This window comes from Ostrinia nubilalis, chromosome 21, assembly GCF_963855985.1.
Source record: "Ostrinia nubilalis chromosome 21, ilOstNubi1.1, whole genome shotgun sequence".
Lineage (NCBI taxonomy): Eukaryota > Metazoa > Arthropoda > Insecta > Lepidoptera > Crambidae > Ostrinia > Ostrinia nubilalis.
This window is the reverse complement of record NC_087108.1, coordinates 2,635,579-2,651,598: the sequence shown is the minus strand read 5'-3', so window position 1 is coordinate 2,651,598 and position 16,020 is coordinate 2,635,579. Positions and strand designations below refer to the sequence as shown.

Here is a 16,020-nt window from a genome sequence, read left to right as displayed (position 1 = left end):
CACAACATCTATCAAAATCAATTTTCAATCAATTTCAAATTTCAATTTCCATTTTTGGTGCAACAGTCATCTTGACATTTACTTTTTTTAAGGCAAAGGAAATTACATTATGCACCCAAACCACAGAGTACCTACATAATAGTCCAAATATCTTTTTTGTCTTTAATAATAACCCAAAAATACAAAAAGACATCAGTTTTGATAAACTAGGTGTTTCTAGTGGCACTAAATTAATGACTGAGACGTTTGGTGACTTTAATTAGGTTTTTATTTAAGGCATACTTAGAAATTCTCTAGGGCCTTTGAGAAAGCTGCAGACATGTACATTCTCAATTATTTTGTTCTGCAGATAATATCCCAATTTTATTTATGAAGTTGAAGAAGCAGGTTCTCGAGAAAACTAGAATAATTTGTTTATTACATAAAAATGAATTCTGATATTGATACTTTATTCTAAAACCTTTTTTATTATTCAAGTAGGTCAGACTAGTGGTATTTTATGAATAATTCATTTTTAATTGTGTAAAAACTTTTTAACAGATCCTACTTACTATTTATTACATCGATTTTAAAAAACAGAAACGTCACAGTGACAAATGTCGCGATGATCGCTGATCGCTGCGTGCAGACGCTGCATAGATCGCCGCGACCACTGACAGGACGCGTTGATGTGAACACATCGCTACAAATTCATACACGCTGTCTGGTCGCCATCGCCATCGTCATCGTGCACGCCGGCTGCACGCGTTGGTCTGGTCTAACCTTAATACGAAGTCTGTATTTGCAATTTGGCATCAATATCGCTCGATGGTAAGTAATGATGATATTCTAAGATTGAGCATTATAGCTCAGTGATTACTCCAAAAATTTACTTTGATACTACGTTTGGTTATTTAAAAATATTCTCCTATAGTATTATGTCGGTACATGCACACGCCCATATATGAAATTTAATGAATAAACCCAAAATATTTAACCAAATGAACTAAAAGAAAGACCAATGATTTTGAACAAAATGTTTTCCCACAGCCAAATGATCGATTATGAAAACGAATTAATCGAAATCCCGATTCAACGTCACGTAGAGACTAGAGAGAGACCCAATGATCATGAATCCCCTTCATAAAAACTAAAACAGTCCTGTTTTAATTAAAACACACTGTCTCTTTCTTTCATTATGAATTAACCATTTGACAGAAAGCGACAAAGCATTCCATAGCTAAAACTATAGCACTGTTTTACTTTTTTATGAGTAAAAATGTTTTAATGACATAGACAAAGATAAAAAAAATAGTCTACCGCCGTCACTAGTAGAAACTGCGTTGAAGCCAGGCCACCTTCCTAACAAACAAAATTAGTATTTATGCTATAGACAATAAAGTAATTGTTACTTAAAATTAATGCATGCTATTCACAAAATAGTACAGCATTCACAAAGACGGGCTAGGTCTATACAGATTCTGGATATGGATTTCAGGATATAGTAAAACTCCATAGAATCTAGACTTTTGTGATTTTGAAATTAAAACTAATTTTATTTTGAGAAGATAAGGTATTGTTTAATTTCTACATAGATCACAAAAATCTAGATAGCCATGGATATTACAAAATTCTCATAACATAAACCAGTTTAATCATTTTATTTAGTAGCAGGAACTTAAGTCCATCAAAATCAAAAATCAAAAATATTTATTCAGTTTAGTGTCTCCTTATCTTTTGGGCCCTACCAGCGCTTCGAGACAAACATAATTATGGCAAGTGCTGAGAAGAAACGCCGGAACAACATTCAGAAAGTTATGCAGAGCCACAGAACATAATAATATTATAGTTGTGGATTTTCATGATTTTCATACATTTTTGCTAGTGGCTCGAACTCGGTCATGGACTCTGTATGACTAACGTTATAATAACTCTTTTCAACAGTTCAAGGAGTAAAAATAATGATTAAACTGGTTTAGTCTTCAAACAACTACTACTACAGGTTCATTGAAAACAAAAGAATCAATTAAAACGTTGACTATCCATAATGATCACATTAAAATAATAAGTGGGCGAAACAAGATGTCAACTGGACAGTTACGCCTCTATTCACAAACATTACTATGAGGTCTCACAGTGCGAGTGGACGCACAGGGTGACACACGAACCAATCGCAGAGCTCTATTCAATGTTGTGCGTTGGATTTGCTGCTTCACTTAAGCTAGCATCATTTGTGATTACGGGGGTTAAAGTGTTAACGAAAATGTTTAGTGGGACATGAAGCGTAAAGTAAATACTTTCTATGCGTCTATTATTTTGCATTACTTACTGTGTTAGCAATTTAAAGTCAATATTTTTTTTATTTACAACGAGGAAGCTCTTGGCCTGTATCTCACCTTTATGGTAAGTGATGATCAGGCCGAAGGTGGAAGCGAGCTTCACCCGGAATCCTCAACCACGGAGGAACTGGCTATCTTACCTCTAACTGCCGGAACACAACAATGCTGTTAACATTGTTGTTATGGCGACAGACTTAGGTAAGATGGTGGTAGCTAGCCAGGCGGACTTAGAACAAGCCCTACCACCAACCAAACCGAACAGAAAAATCTGCCCCTACTGGGAATCGAACCCGGGACTTCTGCTTCTGAAGCAGGTGGTCTTACCACAAGACCACAGAAGCGGATAAGTAGTTATAATATCAGAAAGAACATAAATCATGCTCTCTTTATCCAATATTCCATTACTTCTGGAAATAGAAAGTGCGACATTCCTATCTTAAAATTACTATAGCTTAATTATAGTCTTTTTCACGTAAGATGATCCGTATGACACTTCAAGGTTATCCATATTACGCATACTACATATGCAGAATATTTTTGAAAAAATATTTGTATTTTATTAGTAATATAATAAAAAAAATTAACTACTTGTCTTGAAATATATAGTAAAATCTGAGTCTATTGATTATATTTTAATTAAATACGATGTAAAAATATTTTTTATTTAATGTACGCAATGTGTGAAACGGAATAGATTTAGTGCTGGGGTATTTCTTGTATAATAAAATCGATTATTTCCGCGGTTCATTAATCGATTGCAGTGAATACTTAGTTATTAAAAACATCACAAAAATCAACTATATTTTTGGATTATTGACTTTAATAAACGCATTGAAAATAAATTAATAGTTTTTAATTTAAAGAAACAGAACCAGTACTTTTTAGGGGTTCTATATTGGCTCACATAAAATTCTAAATCCTATTCTTTGTCTTACTACCGATTTGTGTTCATAATAATCACTCTTCATAATTTTATTTTTCATACTTTTTTTATTCATACATTTTTATTACTACCATCGGAGCTCATAACAGTTAGTAATCATAATTTTTTTATCAATACTGTTACTACCAAGAACCATTTAAAATACATAATTTTTATTTTCAGATCTTTTTTCTTCATAACATTCATTGATCATATTGTTTTAATTAATAATGTTGTTACTAAGAACATACTTCAACTCATAATGTTGTTGTTCAGAATAATTTACTTTATAACAGACATACTCGTATCTTTAAAAAAATCATATATAATTTAATAGAGTAGATAAGCATGCAGAGCATGCAGCATGAAAGCAAGCATGCAGCATGCATTGGTATCTCCTCGTCTCCGGCGCTGCGGGATGTGCAGCCCTTCCGCCCTTGCGTAACGAGGCTCAGGCACCCACGCTTGCTTCCGCAGCTTCGGCTTTTTGGATCGCCATCGGCGCCTTCGGCGCCTCGGCGACCAGCCTCAGCCGCTCCAGCTCGCCCGGGCGCCTGAGCCTCGTTACAGCGGGCGAGGGCTGCCCTCCCTCCGCGCCTCCGGCTTTTAAATTACACTCTAGGGGTAGGGCAGACAAGACTACGTGGAGTCGGTTTTGCAGCGATTCGTTTCTGTCACGTTAGTTTTGTGGCACAAAATATTGCCTGTTTTGGACCATTTCAAATTAATTTAATGTTAAAATACGATTTAATACGAATATAGACATCATGATTTTCAATAATAGGTATGGATAAATACACTTATGAGTAATAAATTTATGAAAACAAATATTAGGATACATCACATTTATGAATATTATAGTTATTTATTCGAATGATTATGAGTTTCGATCATTAGTATAGAAAAATATATGAAAACAAATATTAGTAAAAACTAAGTGTATGATTAGTGATATTATGAATATCAATGATTATGTTTTTAAATATGTAGGTTTTAAATTTTTTATGAAGAATGATCATTATGGTATCAAATTGTATGAGAAATATTTTCGGACCTCCAATGATAGGAATTGAAAAGTTATGTAAGAAAATGCGCTACCCTTTTTAGGAATCGTTTTTTAAACACGAACCATGAAATTTGAATATTATCAATAAAAAATTGTTACAATAATATTTGTAATTAAAAAAACATGTTTTTTTGTTAAATAACACCTATACAAAATATTTCTCTAAAAGTAGGTTTTACTAACTCTTCGAAAAAAATCGATAGATAAATCGCTATGGTTTAGTTATGTGACATCTCTAAATCTTTCAAACTCGAAACGTCATACGGATCATCTTAGGTGAAAAATACTATAGGTACTATAGTTTAGACGCGTTTGTTGTTTATACAACGCAAATAATATGAAAAGCCACGGTAGGTTTTATACTTGACTTTTTCTTTAGAAGTATAGTTAGTTATAGAAAGTAACATTAGAGTTAGTTTCAATTTCGAAACCGTTTCATGGAGCGAAGTAAAAATAAATAAAAAACCCGGAGCTAAGCGATTTCGGAGTTACAACCTTACAACTGTCACGTTTGTGACATAAGTTGGTGTCTTTAGCAGTCGCCATACTGGATTATTATTATAGATGTCTTCAGTGACATTCGCAAGATAGAGTCAAATCGGATGGCATACGATTCCGCAAAATCGGCGCACGCGTTTGATCTCTAGGGTCATACATATTGTTTTAAACAAATTGCTCTCTTTTTTGTAGTCGGGTAAGAAGACATAAAATTACGAGTATTTTTTTTCTGTCGCACGTCTCCTAACCATCTAGAGTCAACCTACGCTGTGTGTTTCCATTGCGCCAATATTGGCCGTGCAATTAGCATAGAGCGTTGACACTGGGTTTCAATGGTCATATACCCGACGACCAAATTGGAAACTTCCCGAGGTTTTTTTTCCAACGACTACGATAATAGGCCTACTTAATTATCAAAATACTGCCAAACCTAGTGAGAAAAAAATGGATTGTTCCACCTGAGCATGTCTTCTCATTAACACCAAAATTAATCATAGATTTTACGAGGAAAAATGCGTTGAATCGCATACCTATCCTGCGTGGATATAGGTTATGTGGGGCTCACCAAGTCAGAAGGACCAGGCATATCCTCTAAAACGACCCCGGTGCTCCGTCACTCGCCATAAGTGGGAGGAAACTGCGGGATTCCGGACAAAGCCTTCTCTACCGCAATAGAGATATGCCTACTCAGACTGACTATTAACGCCCGTTTTCACCATCAATCCCTAATTTTTAAGTGACCCCTATGCAATGGTAACACATAACAGGAATTTTGTTGTTCTTATTCTAGAATTCAGACTTTATAGGAATTTCGTGATCACAAAACAAACATCTTACCTATTTTACCTCCTCGTAAGAATGGATCGTAAAATGATATTACTTACATTTAATATTCCCACGTCGGATTAATTTCTAAACAATAGGTTTCATGTCCCACTAAACGTCGCTGAATACGATTTATGCGCTTGTTTGTATCGGAATTTAAATATCAATAATAACGGTTACTTTTGTTTTTCATTGAACCTTTAGAACTAGCATAGACTAAGAAAAAGATCAAACAGCCGAATGTTAAGACGTATCCTTCCTCGAGGGGATTGTTGATGTGTTGGCGGTCAAGCTGTAAATCCTGGCTACACAGGAGTTGCAGCGGTGGGAACGAGAGGTAGAAACAGTCCCATTGCTCGAGGTGAGCTACCAAATGACAATTTTTGTCTCAGTTCTTTGGAAGAGATTCTTACAGAAAGTTACTATTTTATGTGTTGTGTAGCGTGCAATAAAGAGTAATCTCATCTACATCTCATAGGTATAATGATTTTATTTAAGTCCTGCAATATCATTCCATTTCGAGTAAGGATACATTTTAACAAACGGGTATTATCATTTAAAATATCAGGCAGTGCCACATCACTCTACAACATTATTATCTAGTTTTCAGTACAGACTACGGCAAATCGAGCTAACACGTGCTATTATGAATCAAAAATACAATCAGCCCTCCCTAGACAAGTGGCAAAACATCTCAGTTGTAAATTTTGTAAAAGTACTAGTACTCTACATACAATAAAACGAAATTCCTACACTACGGGCGTAGGAATTTCGGAATTACAACCCGGTCAGGTTAACTGCGCACCCGGCGGCCGTGACGTCACATCGACGCTCGCTCAACGGGGCGAACGCGGGGAGATGTGCGGGTGAGTGCGGAAAGAGTCGCATTCCAGAGAGGTGCGCAGTTAACTCGAAAGAGTTGTACCTGCCACGTTTGCCACTTGTCTATGGGGATGTACCATCGGCAACAGTGTTAACTACCCATTGCCGGTCATGTCGTCTCGTTCTATAGCAAAGAATCACTATTTGATGAGAGCGAGAGCAAAAACGGAAATGCATAGCTAACAGTGTGGCCGTGTGTACCATCGTCTGTAACCTTCTTACCTGTAGTATCAACCGGGTTCCTGTGAGGGATGATGGAGTGCACGTATCTAGCTACGAAGTGTCCAAAGACCGCTTTCAGATCAGGGTGGTGCATCATCTCCACAAACTCCGGGAAGTCCAGGTATCCCGAGTTGTCCCGGTCGGCGAGGCCCATGATCTTGTCCACCACATTGTCGGGGAGGTCGTGGTCGTACTCCCGGGACTCTATGATCCCTTTGAGCTCCACGTACGATATCTTGCCATCGTTGTCTTTGTCGTACTGGAATCAAAGGTGCTGGGTTAATAAGGTAGTTTTTAGGGCAATGATTTGATAATATGAGTATTGAGTATGGTTTGCGAGCTTCTCCTTTTAAAGAAACATCTTCTTATCGTGTCGACAACAAACCAAGTGTCAGCCCAAATCCGCTACAAAAGTGGCGTTGTCAGCAGCATTAATTAAATCCCTATTACCTACTTAAAAATTAAAGGTCTGAGTTTCTGGAAGATTCTGGAACATTTGCTTATCTATGCTCATAAGTAGGATATACAAACTAAAAAAAACTTGACTGTTGAACTATCGTCTTTAAGGACATGTCCGAAGCAATATTCTCACCAGAATTAAAGATAGTCGTCGACATACATTGATCAAGAAGAGCACCATAGATTTAAAAAGATCTGCGCTATGACTCCATAAATAATCTGTACAAAAAACATTGAGAAATAACAGATTTGTTGTACGTAGGAGTACTCCATCCATACAGCACCTGTTCACCTTGCTTTAGTACGTCGTATGTAAACACGAGATATTTTCAGCAATAGCATACATAGGTCAGTACCGCCTATTTAGCGCTATTTGTAATTTTCTGTTATGAAACTTTATTCGGGAACTGTTTATTGCCAGTTCGTGAACATTAGTAAAATGGAAGATTAAACTAAGGAGAGGCAAGTATAATATTGTACCGCGTGCAAAGATTAAACCTAAGATAGGGCTCCGAGGTCTTCATTCAGTTCCAGAAAAGCTTCGAATTACATTATATTGTCATGTATATTGCCTATCAAATGCAGGCATAGTGGACAATGGAATTCGTGTTAAAACAAATCAGCTCTAAAACATGCGATCCGTATTGTTATCAGTAGCATTACCTCATTTATTGCGAACGAGAGAAATATAGAAGTTCTATACTGTATAGTCAAAAAAATTAATTCTGCGTTACTAGATGGCCCTTTCCAAATTGCTACAGCCATGTGGAGATTAAAATGATAAGCGGGACTTTATTAATTATATGGAACTATGCACCTTCATTTCGCTAATCGGTTTTGGATCATCGCGCTGACTGTTTAAAAGTAATTTAGCAAGGTGCATAAAATACGAAGATGATGAGGCGGAACCAATTAAACTTTCTTTCCAACTATCCCTCTACCGCAGGAGAACAAAAGTGACCGATATAGCTCGCAGAATTGTTAAAATCCAGTGGCAGTGGGCGGGGCACATATTATAGCTCGTAGAGACGATGGCCGTTAGAGCAGGAATGTTCTCGAGTGGCGACCACGGGCTGGAAGACGTAGCGTGGGCAGGCCTACTAGTAGTACTTATTATTATTCTGTGCTACTAGGTGGACCGACGATCGGGTCGCGGGAAGAGCCTGGATGCGGGCAGCGAAGGACCGTTCATCGTGGAAAACCTTGGGGGAGGCCCTTGTCCAGCAGTGAAAGTCATTTGGCTGAAACGAACGAACGATCCCTCTACACATTCCTCGAGTCTGCACTATCGGAAGCTTATTCTGTCAGCTACTATAATACTCTCGTTAATGACGTCAAAATTGGTTTAATATTATTATATTCCAAATTCCAAGACCGTTGATTGAATAATCAGTTTCTATGTTTATAGTACACTTTACTCGTCATATCACTATGAGTCGGTGCAAGGCGCGGGCCAATGTTTGCCGAAGCCAGCTCATGTTTGCTATCGCTTAAAATTATTAAACAAGCACAGATTACCTAATTGTTGACCTTCGAAATCAATTTTGATAAATAAGTTAGTTGAAATAAGAATATAATTAATTGTCGTTAAGGCAAAGAATGAACAAATAAAAAATGAGGTAGAAAAGTTTTCGATTGGCGACGCCGGTCAAATGCCTGGTACTGATGATGATAATCATGAGGTCAGCGAATTCAATTCTTGTGTAGAGAGTAGAGACCGCATCTAGGCAAGGTACCTAGAACCCTCAAACTCTTGAAAAACCCAACCTTTTAGCGTGGGCAGTGAAGGCCTTGTTTGAGCCTCAGGTCTTGAATAATAACGCGAGTGGACTGTATTAAAGTTATTATAATTTCGATAAACGAAGCCACAACAATAGGTAAACAATGAATACAATGTGCTATGCGTAAGTATGAGTGTCGTGCGCGCCGCTCGGTGGCCAAGTGTGGGATCGCCTTCACGCGCCGCCGTCGTCGCTCCCGGCACCTTTCACTGCGTCGCCCGCTCCAAGGCCAGTTGCCCGGGCGCGAACATCCTCCCGCCCCTTGACCTCTTCAAAGGGAAGAGGGCAAATGTTGTTGAACCCTCTTGTGACGTTGCCTCTCCTCGTCTTTAGTTCGGCGACTCTGGTAACGCCGTCGGGTCCAGGATAGGTGCGCACCACGCGACCCAAGGCCCAAACTAACGGTGGTAGCGCCTTGTCCCGAAGAAGTACGAGCATTCCTTCAGTGAGCTGGCCAGAAGAAGTGGACCACTTGGTTTTTTGCTGAAGCAAGGAAATGTACTCATGAGAAAATCTCTGCCAGAAGTGCTGTCGGATGTATTCAATCCTCTTGAATCGGTCAAAGCAGCTGATGTTCTTCTCAGGTATCTGCGGACACGGTACAGACGTAAGTGGTCGTCCAATCAAAAAATGGGAAGGAGTGAGAGCAGAAAAATCGGAAGGATCGGTGGATAGAGGAGTTAGTGGACGAGAATTCAAAACGGCCTCGATCTGACACAGACAGGTTGCTAACTCTTCATATGTGAAGTTAGTGAGACTCAACAACCTCCTCAAATGGTGCTTGGTAGAGCGAACCGCGGCTTCGGCCATTGCGTTGAAATGAGGTGAATATGGCGGTGAGAATGAGAAGCTGATGCCTTCACGAGACATCTCACATGCAACATCAGAAGATGAGTCGGTTAAGAATTTTTGTAGCTCATTATTGGCTCCGACAAAATTCGTGCCGTTGTCAGACAAGATGCTTTGCGGTTTGCCGCGGCGAGAAACGAAACGATTAAGTGCTGCGATGAATCCCTCTTTTGTGAGGTCAGTGACGGGCTCTAGATGCACTGCTCTAGTTGCGTGACAAACGAAGATGCATAGGTATGATTTTGTGAGCTTACAACCCCGCCCTTTACGGTCTGCTATGAGTACAGGACCAGCATAATCAACACTGCAATCAAAAAAGGGATATTCTAAGTTAGTTCTCGATAAAGGCAGCTGTCCCATTATAGGTTGTATATTTTGGCATTTAAATCTAAAACATTTGACACATTGTCTGACAATTGACCTAGCAAGATTCCTGCCACCCAAAGTCCAATAGTTAAGACGCAAATTTGCCAGTAAAAGTTGAGGCCCTGCATGAAGCATTTTCAAATGTTGCACATGAAATAGCATTTTAGTTAAGTGGTGTTTACTACAAAGCAGTATTGGGTATTTAATATTGTAGTCGTAAGGAGAATTATCGAGTCTACCGCCCACTCGTACGACTTTTTCAGAGTCTAGAAATGGCGTTGATGAAATAAGTCGTACGAGTGGGCGGTAGACTCGATAATTCTCCTTACGACTACAATATTTAACAAAGAACCGAGCAAATAAAAGTGAAAGCGTAGGCGCAGGTATCGAGACGGGTCGTTGGCCTTGATTACGTAAGCCGTGCGAAAAAAATGAATAGAAGACAAGTATAGATTAAAGTGCAACTGTGCAATATTTATATTGATTTGACAATCAAAACTGTCTGGTCAAATTAGAAGCGAAGAATGCGATAGTATGAGTAGAAATGGAAATGGGAAAATAATATTATCAAACACTGATATTAATAATAATTAATTAAAATATTGGATGGGAAAGGAAAAAATTGGAACGAACTCACGGATGTCTTTAACCTTCCGTCCATAAATTGATGAGAACGATGACTTGTCACAGCGGTCGACACGTCGAGTCCAAAGTTCAACCAAGTTGTCACGATGGCTTGTAGGTTTCTTCTGTGCTTCTTTCACGGTAGAAGGACCAATGTTTGAGCCTCAGGTCTTGAATAATAACGCGAGTGGACTGTATTAAAGTTATTATAATTTCGATAAACGAAGCCACAACAATAGGTAAACAATGAATACAATGTGCTATGCGTAAGTATGAGTGTCGTGCGCGCCGCTCGGTGGCCAAGTGTGGGATCGCCTTCACGCGCCGCCGTCGTCGCTCCCGGCACCTTTCACTGCGTCGCCCGCTCCAAGGCCAGTTGCCCGGGCGCGAACAGCCTTATCCTCCATTTTCCTTGGATAAATTAGAGAAGCTGTTCGAGCTTTCCCAGTGGAGACTAAATAACTTGATGATGATGATGACATAGCTCGAAGAGCTGATGGCCGCTGGGGCAGGAAAGTTCTTGAGTGGCGACCACGAGCTGGAAGACGTAGCGTGGGCAGGCCTCCCACTAGGTGGACCGACGATCTGGTGAAGGTCGCGGGAAGTACCTGGATGCAAGCGGCGCAGGACCGGTCTTTGTGGAAATCCTTGGGGGAGGCCTTTGTCCAGCAGTGGACGTCTTTCGGCTGAAACGACGACGACGATGATGTTGGCAGTGGTTGACTTCGTGCTTTGGGGGAAGCAGTGGTTAACTGACTCTGTATGAACTTTAACAACTGGCAATGAAAGATCAAAATGAAGTTTCTTTACGAGATCGAATCAGAAAGGATGAGATCCGTAAACGAACTAAAGACGCTGACAGCCCGACGGATTAGCAAGCTGAAGTGGCAATGGGCAGAGCACATAGTACGCAGAACTGACGGCCGATGGGGCAGCAAGGTTCTGGAGTGGAGGCTGCGTACCGGAAAACGCAGCAGTGGGACGTCCACCCACAAAGTGGACCGACGACATCATAAAGGTAGCAGGAAGGCGCTGGACGCAGGCCGCTACCAACCGGGTAACATGGAAAGCATTGGGGGAGGCTTATGTTCAGCATTGGACGTCCTATGGCTGAGATGATGATGATGATGATGATGAATGAAAGATCTGTCTACCGTCTACACGAGCCTAAGTTAAGTAGACTGCTTCGAATTTTACAGTAGTATAGCATCAGAAAATATACGTTCATAAAATGATAGGCAATTTGTAATTATGATTCATGGTCGAACCTCAAACGATTGCCATAAATTCACCGTACGCTGCACTTGTTACGCTATCTATGTACTTTATATTTTTAGATAAGGATACTCATAATTTTAATCATACATTATGTATCAGTCGCTTTTATAAGCGCATGATTACAGAATCGATCGATGTATTTACATTTTACATCGATGGAATCTGTAACGCAGACAATATTAATTTATTGTCTGCGTTTTGGGGAATTCCAAATATCATGATAGATTGCAAAATTAATTACATTTATTAAACTATTTACCTACTAATATTGTTAACGCGAAAGTTATTGGGAATGGATGATGTGATTACTCTTTTACGCAAAATTTCATTTTGATTACTAGAATCAATATTGCTCACATAAATGAACAATATTAGATTACGACAAGCTACACAGAAAAGTAAAACAAAACACTACTGCATTTGGCCAAGTCCCATTGTCTTTTTAGAACAACTTCACAGTAATGTTTACGTTAGTTAAAATCCTTTATTCTTCGCACGTGTGTGGGTTATTTTTTAACAGATGCAAATCAAAAGATGATCTCCATGTGCAAATGTTAGGGGATTTCCCATGAAATGCCACTTCCAGTTACTCATGATGCTATGACTAACCGATCACTGTCACTTGTGGCACTGACTATCGTTTGTTATCTTTAATCTCTTCCCGTTGAGTGAGTCAGTCATGGGTATCCTAGGAACTATGATTGGCTCCCTGAAACCTGGAGATGATGATTCATCCGACCAATTTCGTCCATGGCAACCACTTAGAATCCTGTCTTGGCGACACTGGTGCGCCCGAAGATGGCTTACGTAGCTTATCTCTGGTATGATCGTTACATCCACGAAGACGCGCCCCACCAATTTTTGGTCGAGGGAAGCGCGGGGTGCGGTGGAGTTTGATCCGAGCAATCCGAGCGCCATTTCATTATAGTAGTGTGCGTGTGCACTCATGGAAATTTAGCGAGTACCGATAACACTCAAACATTAGCGGAAGAATGGTGGGGCGCGTCTTCGTGGATGAAACGATCTATACCCAAATACGGTCGAAGCTAAACCTTCTTGGGGGCCGGATTTAGAAGAGGGCAACCGGGGCTACAGCTACGGGGCCTTCACAAATAGGGGCCCCCATAATAGAGACTTCGAAAAAGAAAATTCAAATTCAGACTAGTAAACCACTTTTCCTTTGAGTTTTTTTCTCGTTTAACCTTTATTTATTCTGTGCCTCTACCTAAAAGTAGGCTTTGTTACAAACATGAAATAATTTGGGGCCGGGGGCCTCCACTCCTTTGTCGCCCCAAGGCCTCCAGCTTCTCTCTGAGTGACTTGAATCGGAACGATTATCATAGTCCAAAAGCTAAACCTTTTTGGAACTTAAACGAACCTGGTTTACTATGTAGTTCAGTGGTTAGAGTCACCTAGTAAATGAGAGATCGTGAGTTCGCTTCCTACGTGAGGCATTTTCAAATGTTGAACCAGATTTACTGTGAATTGAACGGAGTCTGGGTCTAATGACCCGGAATTATTTCAAGACCAAGTTATATTCAGACAGTGTTCTGCATTGTTTACCTAGGTATATGTAGGTAACACAGACATGAGACAAGAGATGCCTTATGCCGGCGTCACTTAGCGGAAATCTTAAGCTAAGTTAATTTTATCTATCGCCTGATACTAAAAAGATGCCTTGTCTAAAAATAAACAAGATTCAAAAAAGTTCGTTTAGCAAGTATTTGCCAAGTAACCTAGTGACTGATCGATTGCTACAGCAACGAGTATCTAGGGATTTCCATAGGAGGGAGGGAGTTCTTTGTTTCTGAGACTGCATCAGGCATCACCAGTTTTTTTTTCGTAATTTGAAGATATTCTAGGCTGAGAGACTTGTAACTCTTGCTAGCAAGCTGCAAGATATCTTGGAAATACTCTAGACGCCTCTTTTAACGGCTTGTTAAATAATTAACACAGTAATTAGTAACAGCTTCACGTTACGAGATTAACTTGGCGGAAATAAGTGGATGCAGAGCCTAGTTGTGGACATGAATAATCGCCGTGGGAAGATTTTCGTCTAGTCTAGACCTACTATGTCATCATTACCTACATGAGAAAGTAGTTCTTTCTGTCCGTTTGATTGTTGCGTTTTCCAGCCTAATAATTTGGTTAATTTCCAGTCGGAAGACTTATGAAATGGATCTTACTTCTTTATTTGTTCTTTATTTATTTATGCGCCCTCAAAAAGGTCATTTACCTTTTACATACGTTTTTATAAAGCGCTATAAATATAGGTACCAGTTAAACCCTACCACTAGCTGTGGTTTGCTGATTATAACATGCGAGTAATACTAACAATAGTGCTTAACACAATATAAAACTGATAATCACACAGAGTTAAAATTATTTTAGGGAAAACCACATTTCGATTGTTTGAAGCTAACACACAGACCTCTAAAACCACAAGAGTTGAATTTTATTGCCTAAACTACCAATCATTTCCAGTTTGGCCATGTTTTATAAAAATAGTGTATTAATTAATAATTAACATCCTATGTGATTGTTAATATCCAGTTTTTTATTACGATCATTGAGTAGGTATTTGTGAAGGAAGGAAAAGTAGTAAACTTGAAGAACCTGTTACCACTAAGCAATCTTAACATAATTTGCATACATATGAGTATTACACACATACCTATACTTACATATCTGTGTAATCTAAATCTGACTCTTCTAGTTCAATCAAACTCTGGTTTTCCCAAAGCAAATCTATACTAATATTATAAATGCGAAAGTAACTCTGTCTGTCTCTCTTTCACGCCTGAACCACTGAACCGATTTTGATGAAATTTGGCATAGAGATAGTTTGAGTCCCGGGAAAGAACATAGGATAGTTTTTATCCCGGTTTTTGAAACAGGGACGCGCGCGATAAAGTTTTTCTGTGACAGAGTATATAGAGATATAAGTTAAAAAGATTAAGAGTTAAGATGCAAGAATAAAATGAATCTTTTTATTGATATTAAAACCCTTTAAATTATATTAAAATGGTACTTATTGGTAAAGGTATTGTGGTCCTGTACTCTAGCTAGACTTAGTATTTTTTTATATCCATTCAATTTCAAATTAATACATAATGTATGAAATATTACTTTTACTAAATACTATCTGAACATTAACAACGTTCTGTCAATACCAGTTACTTCAGAAGATTTATTCAACTGATAAAAACATCTTGGAGCAGGGCCAATACTACTGCAAAAATAAAAATTGCGAGTAGTACATTCATTACTTGCTTGTGGAATTCTTGTAGGTTTCCCAGTTTTAGTTTTTAATACATCTAGATTATAAGATTACAGAATGTAATAAATAACGATAAGGTGAACTACTGTTTTAAAACACTACCTTTTAACCAATAATTTAAATAAAATTACTGAAATGTAATTCACCCAAAAAAATAATCAAACTGCCTAGTTCCTGGATGGTAATTTTATCAATTTAAGAATCAACAAATTAGAGGCAGTAAATAGAACATATTTGTGTTTGATAAAAGCGAGGAAACATTAATTAATAACACTAGTTCCTATACTAAACAAAATAACTTTATCATAATGAATACAAAGAACACAAGCTATATTTAGGTAGGTAGGTTACTTTCAAAAAGTGAGTAATGATGCTAAAAGATTTGACCTGCTTGAACTCTTTACTGTACATTTGTGCAGAAATTAAGTAGGTATTTGTTATACACTGTAAAAAGAAATAGTTCCTGGCTCCTGAATAATTACCAAGGTAATTTCATCACACATTTCTAGGATAGGAATAGAACATTTATGGCTATAACTGTTTAAGGCATATAACTGTTTAAAACAAAAGTTTATAAACAATCACTGCAGTAGAATTGGAGCATTTTAATTTAATCATAAATAATTGTAAATCTTTTGAAAAAAGAAAGA

General features: G+C 38.5%; 1 protein-coding gene across 6 annotated transcripts in view; it reads right to left on the bottom strand.

The window, feature by feature from the left end:
- Positions 1-16,020, bottom strand: part of LOC135082072 (rhomboid-related protein 2) — a 30,170-nt gene that overhangs the window by 13,674 nt on the left and 476 nt on the right. For 3 of the 6 annotated variants that reach the window (XM_063976826.1, XM_063976827.1, XM_063976829.1), the window contains exons 2-3: positions 6,734-6,992; positions 1,300-1,341 (exon numbers count right to left, since the gene is read on the bottom strand). In XM_063976826.1, the coding sequence (XP_063832896.1) occupies positions 1,300-1,341; positions 6,734-6,992 (301 nt within the window). The remainder of the gene's footprint in view (positions 1-1,299; positions 1,342-6,733; positions 6,993-16,020) is intronic. The other 3 variants (XM_063976828.1, XM_063976830.1, XM_063976831.1) reach the window with 1 other exon arrangement.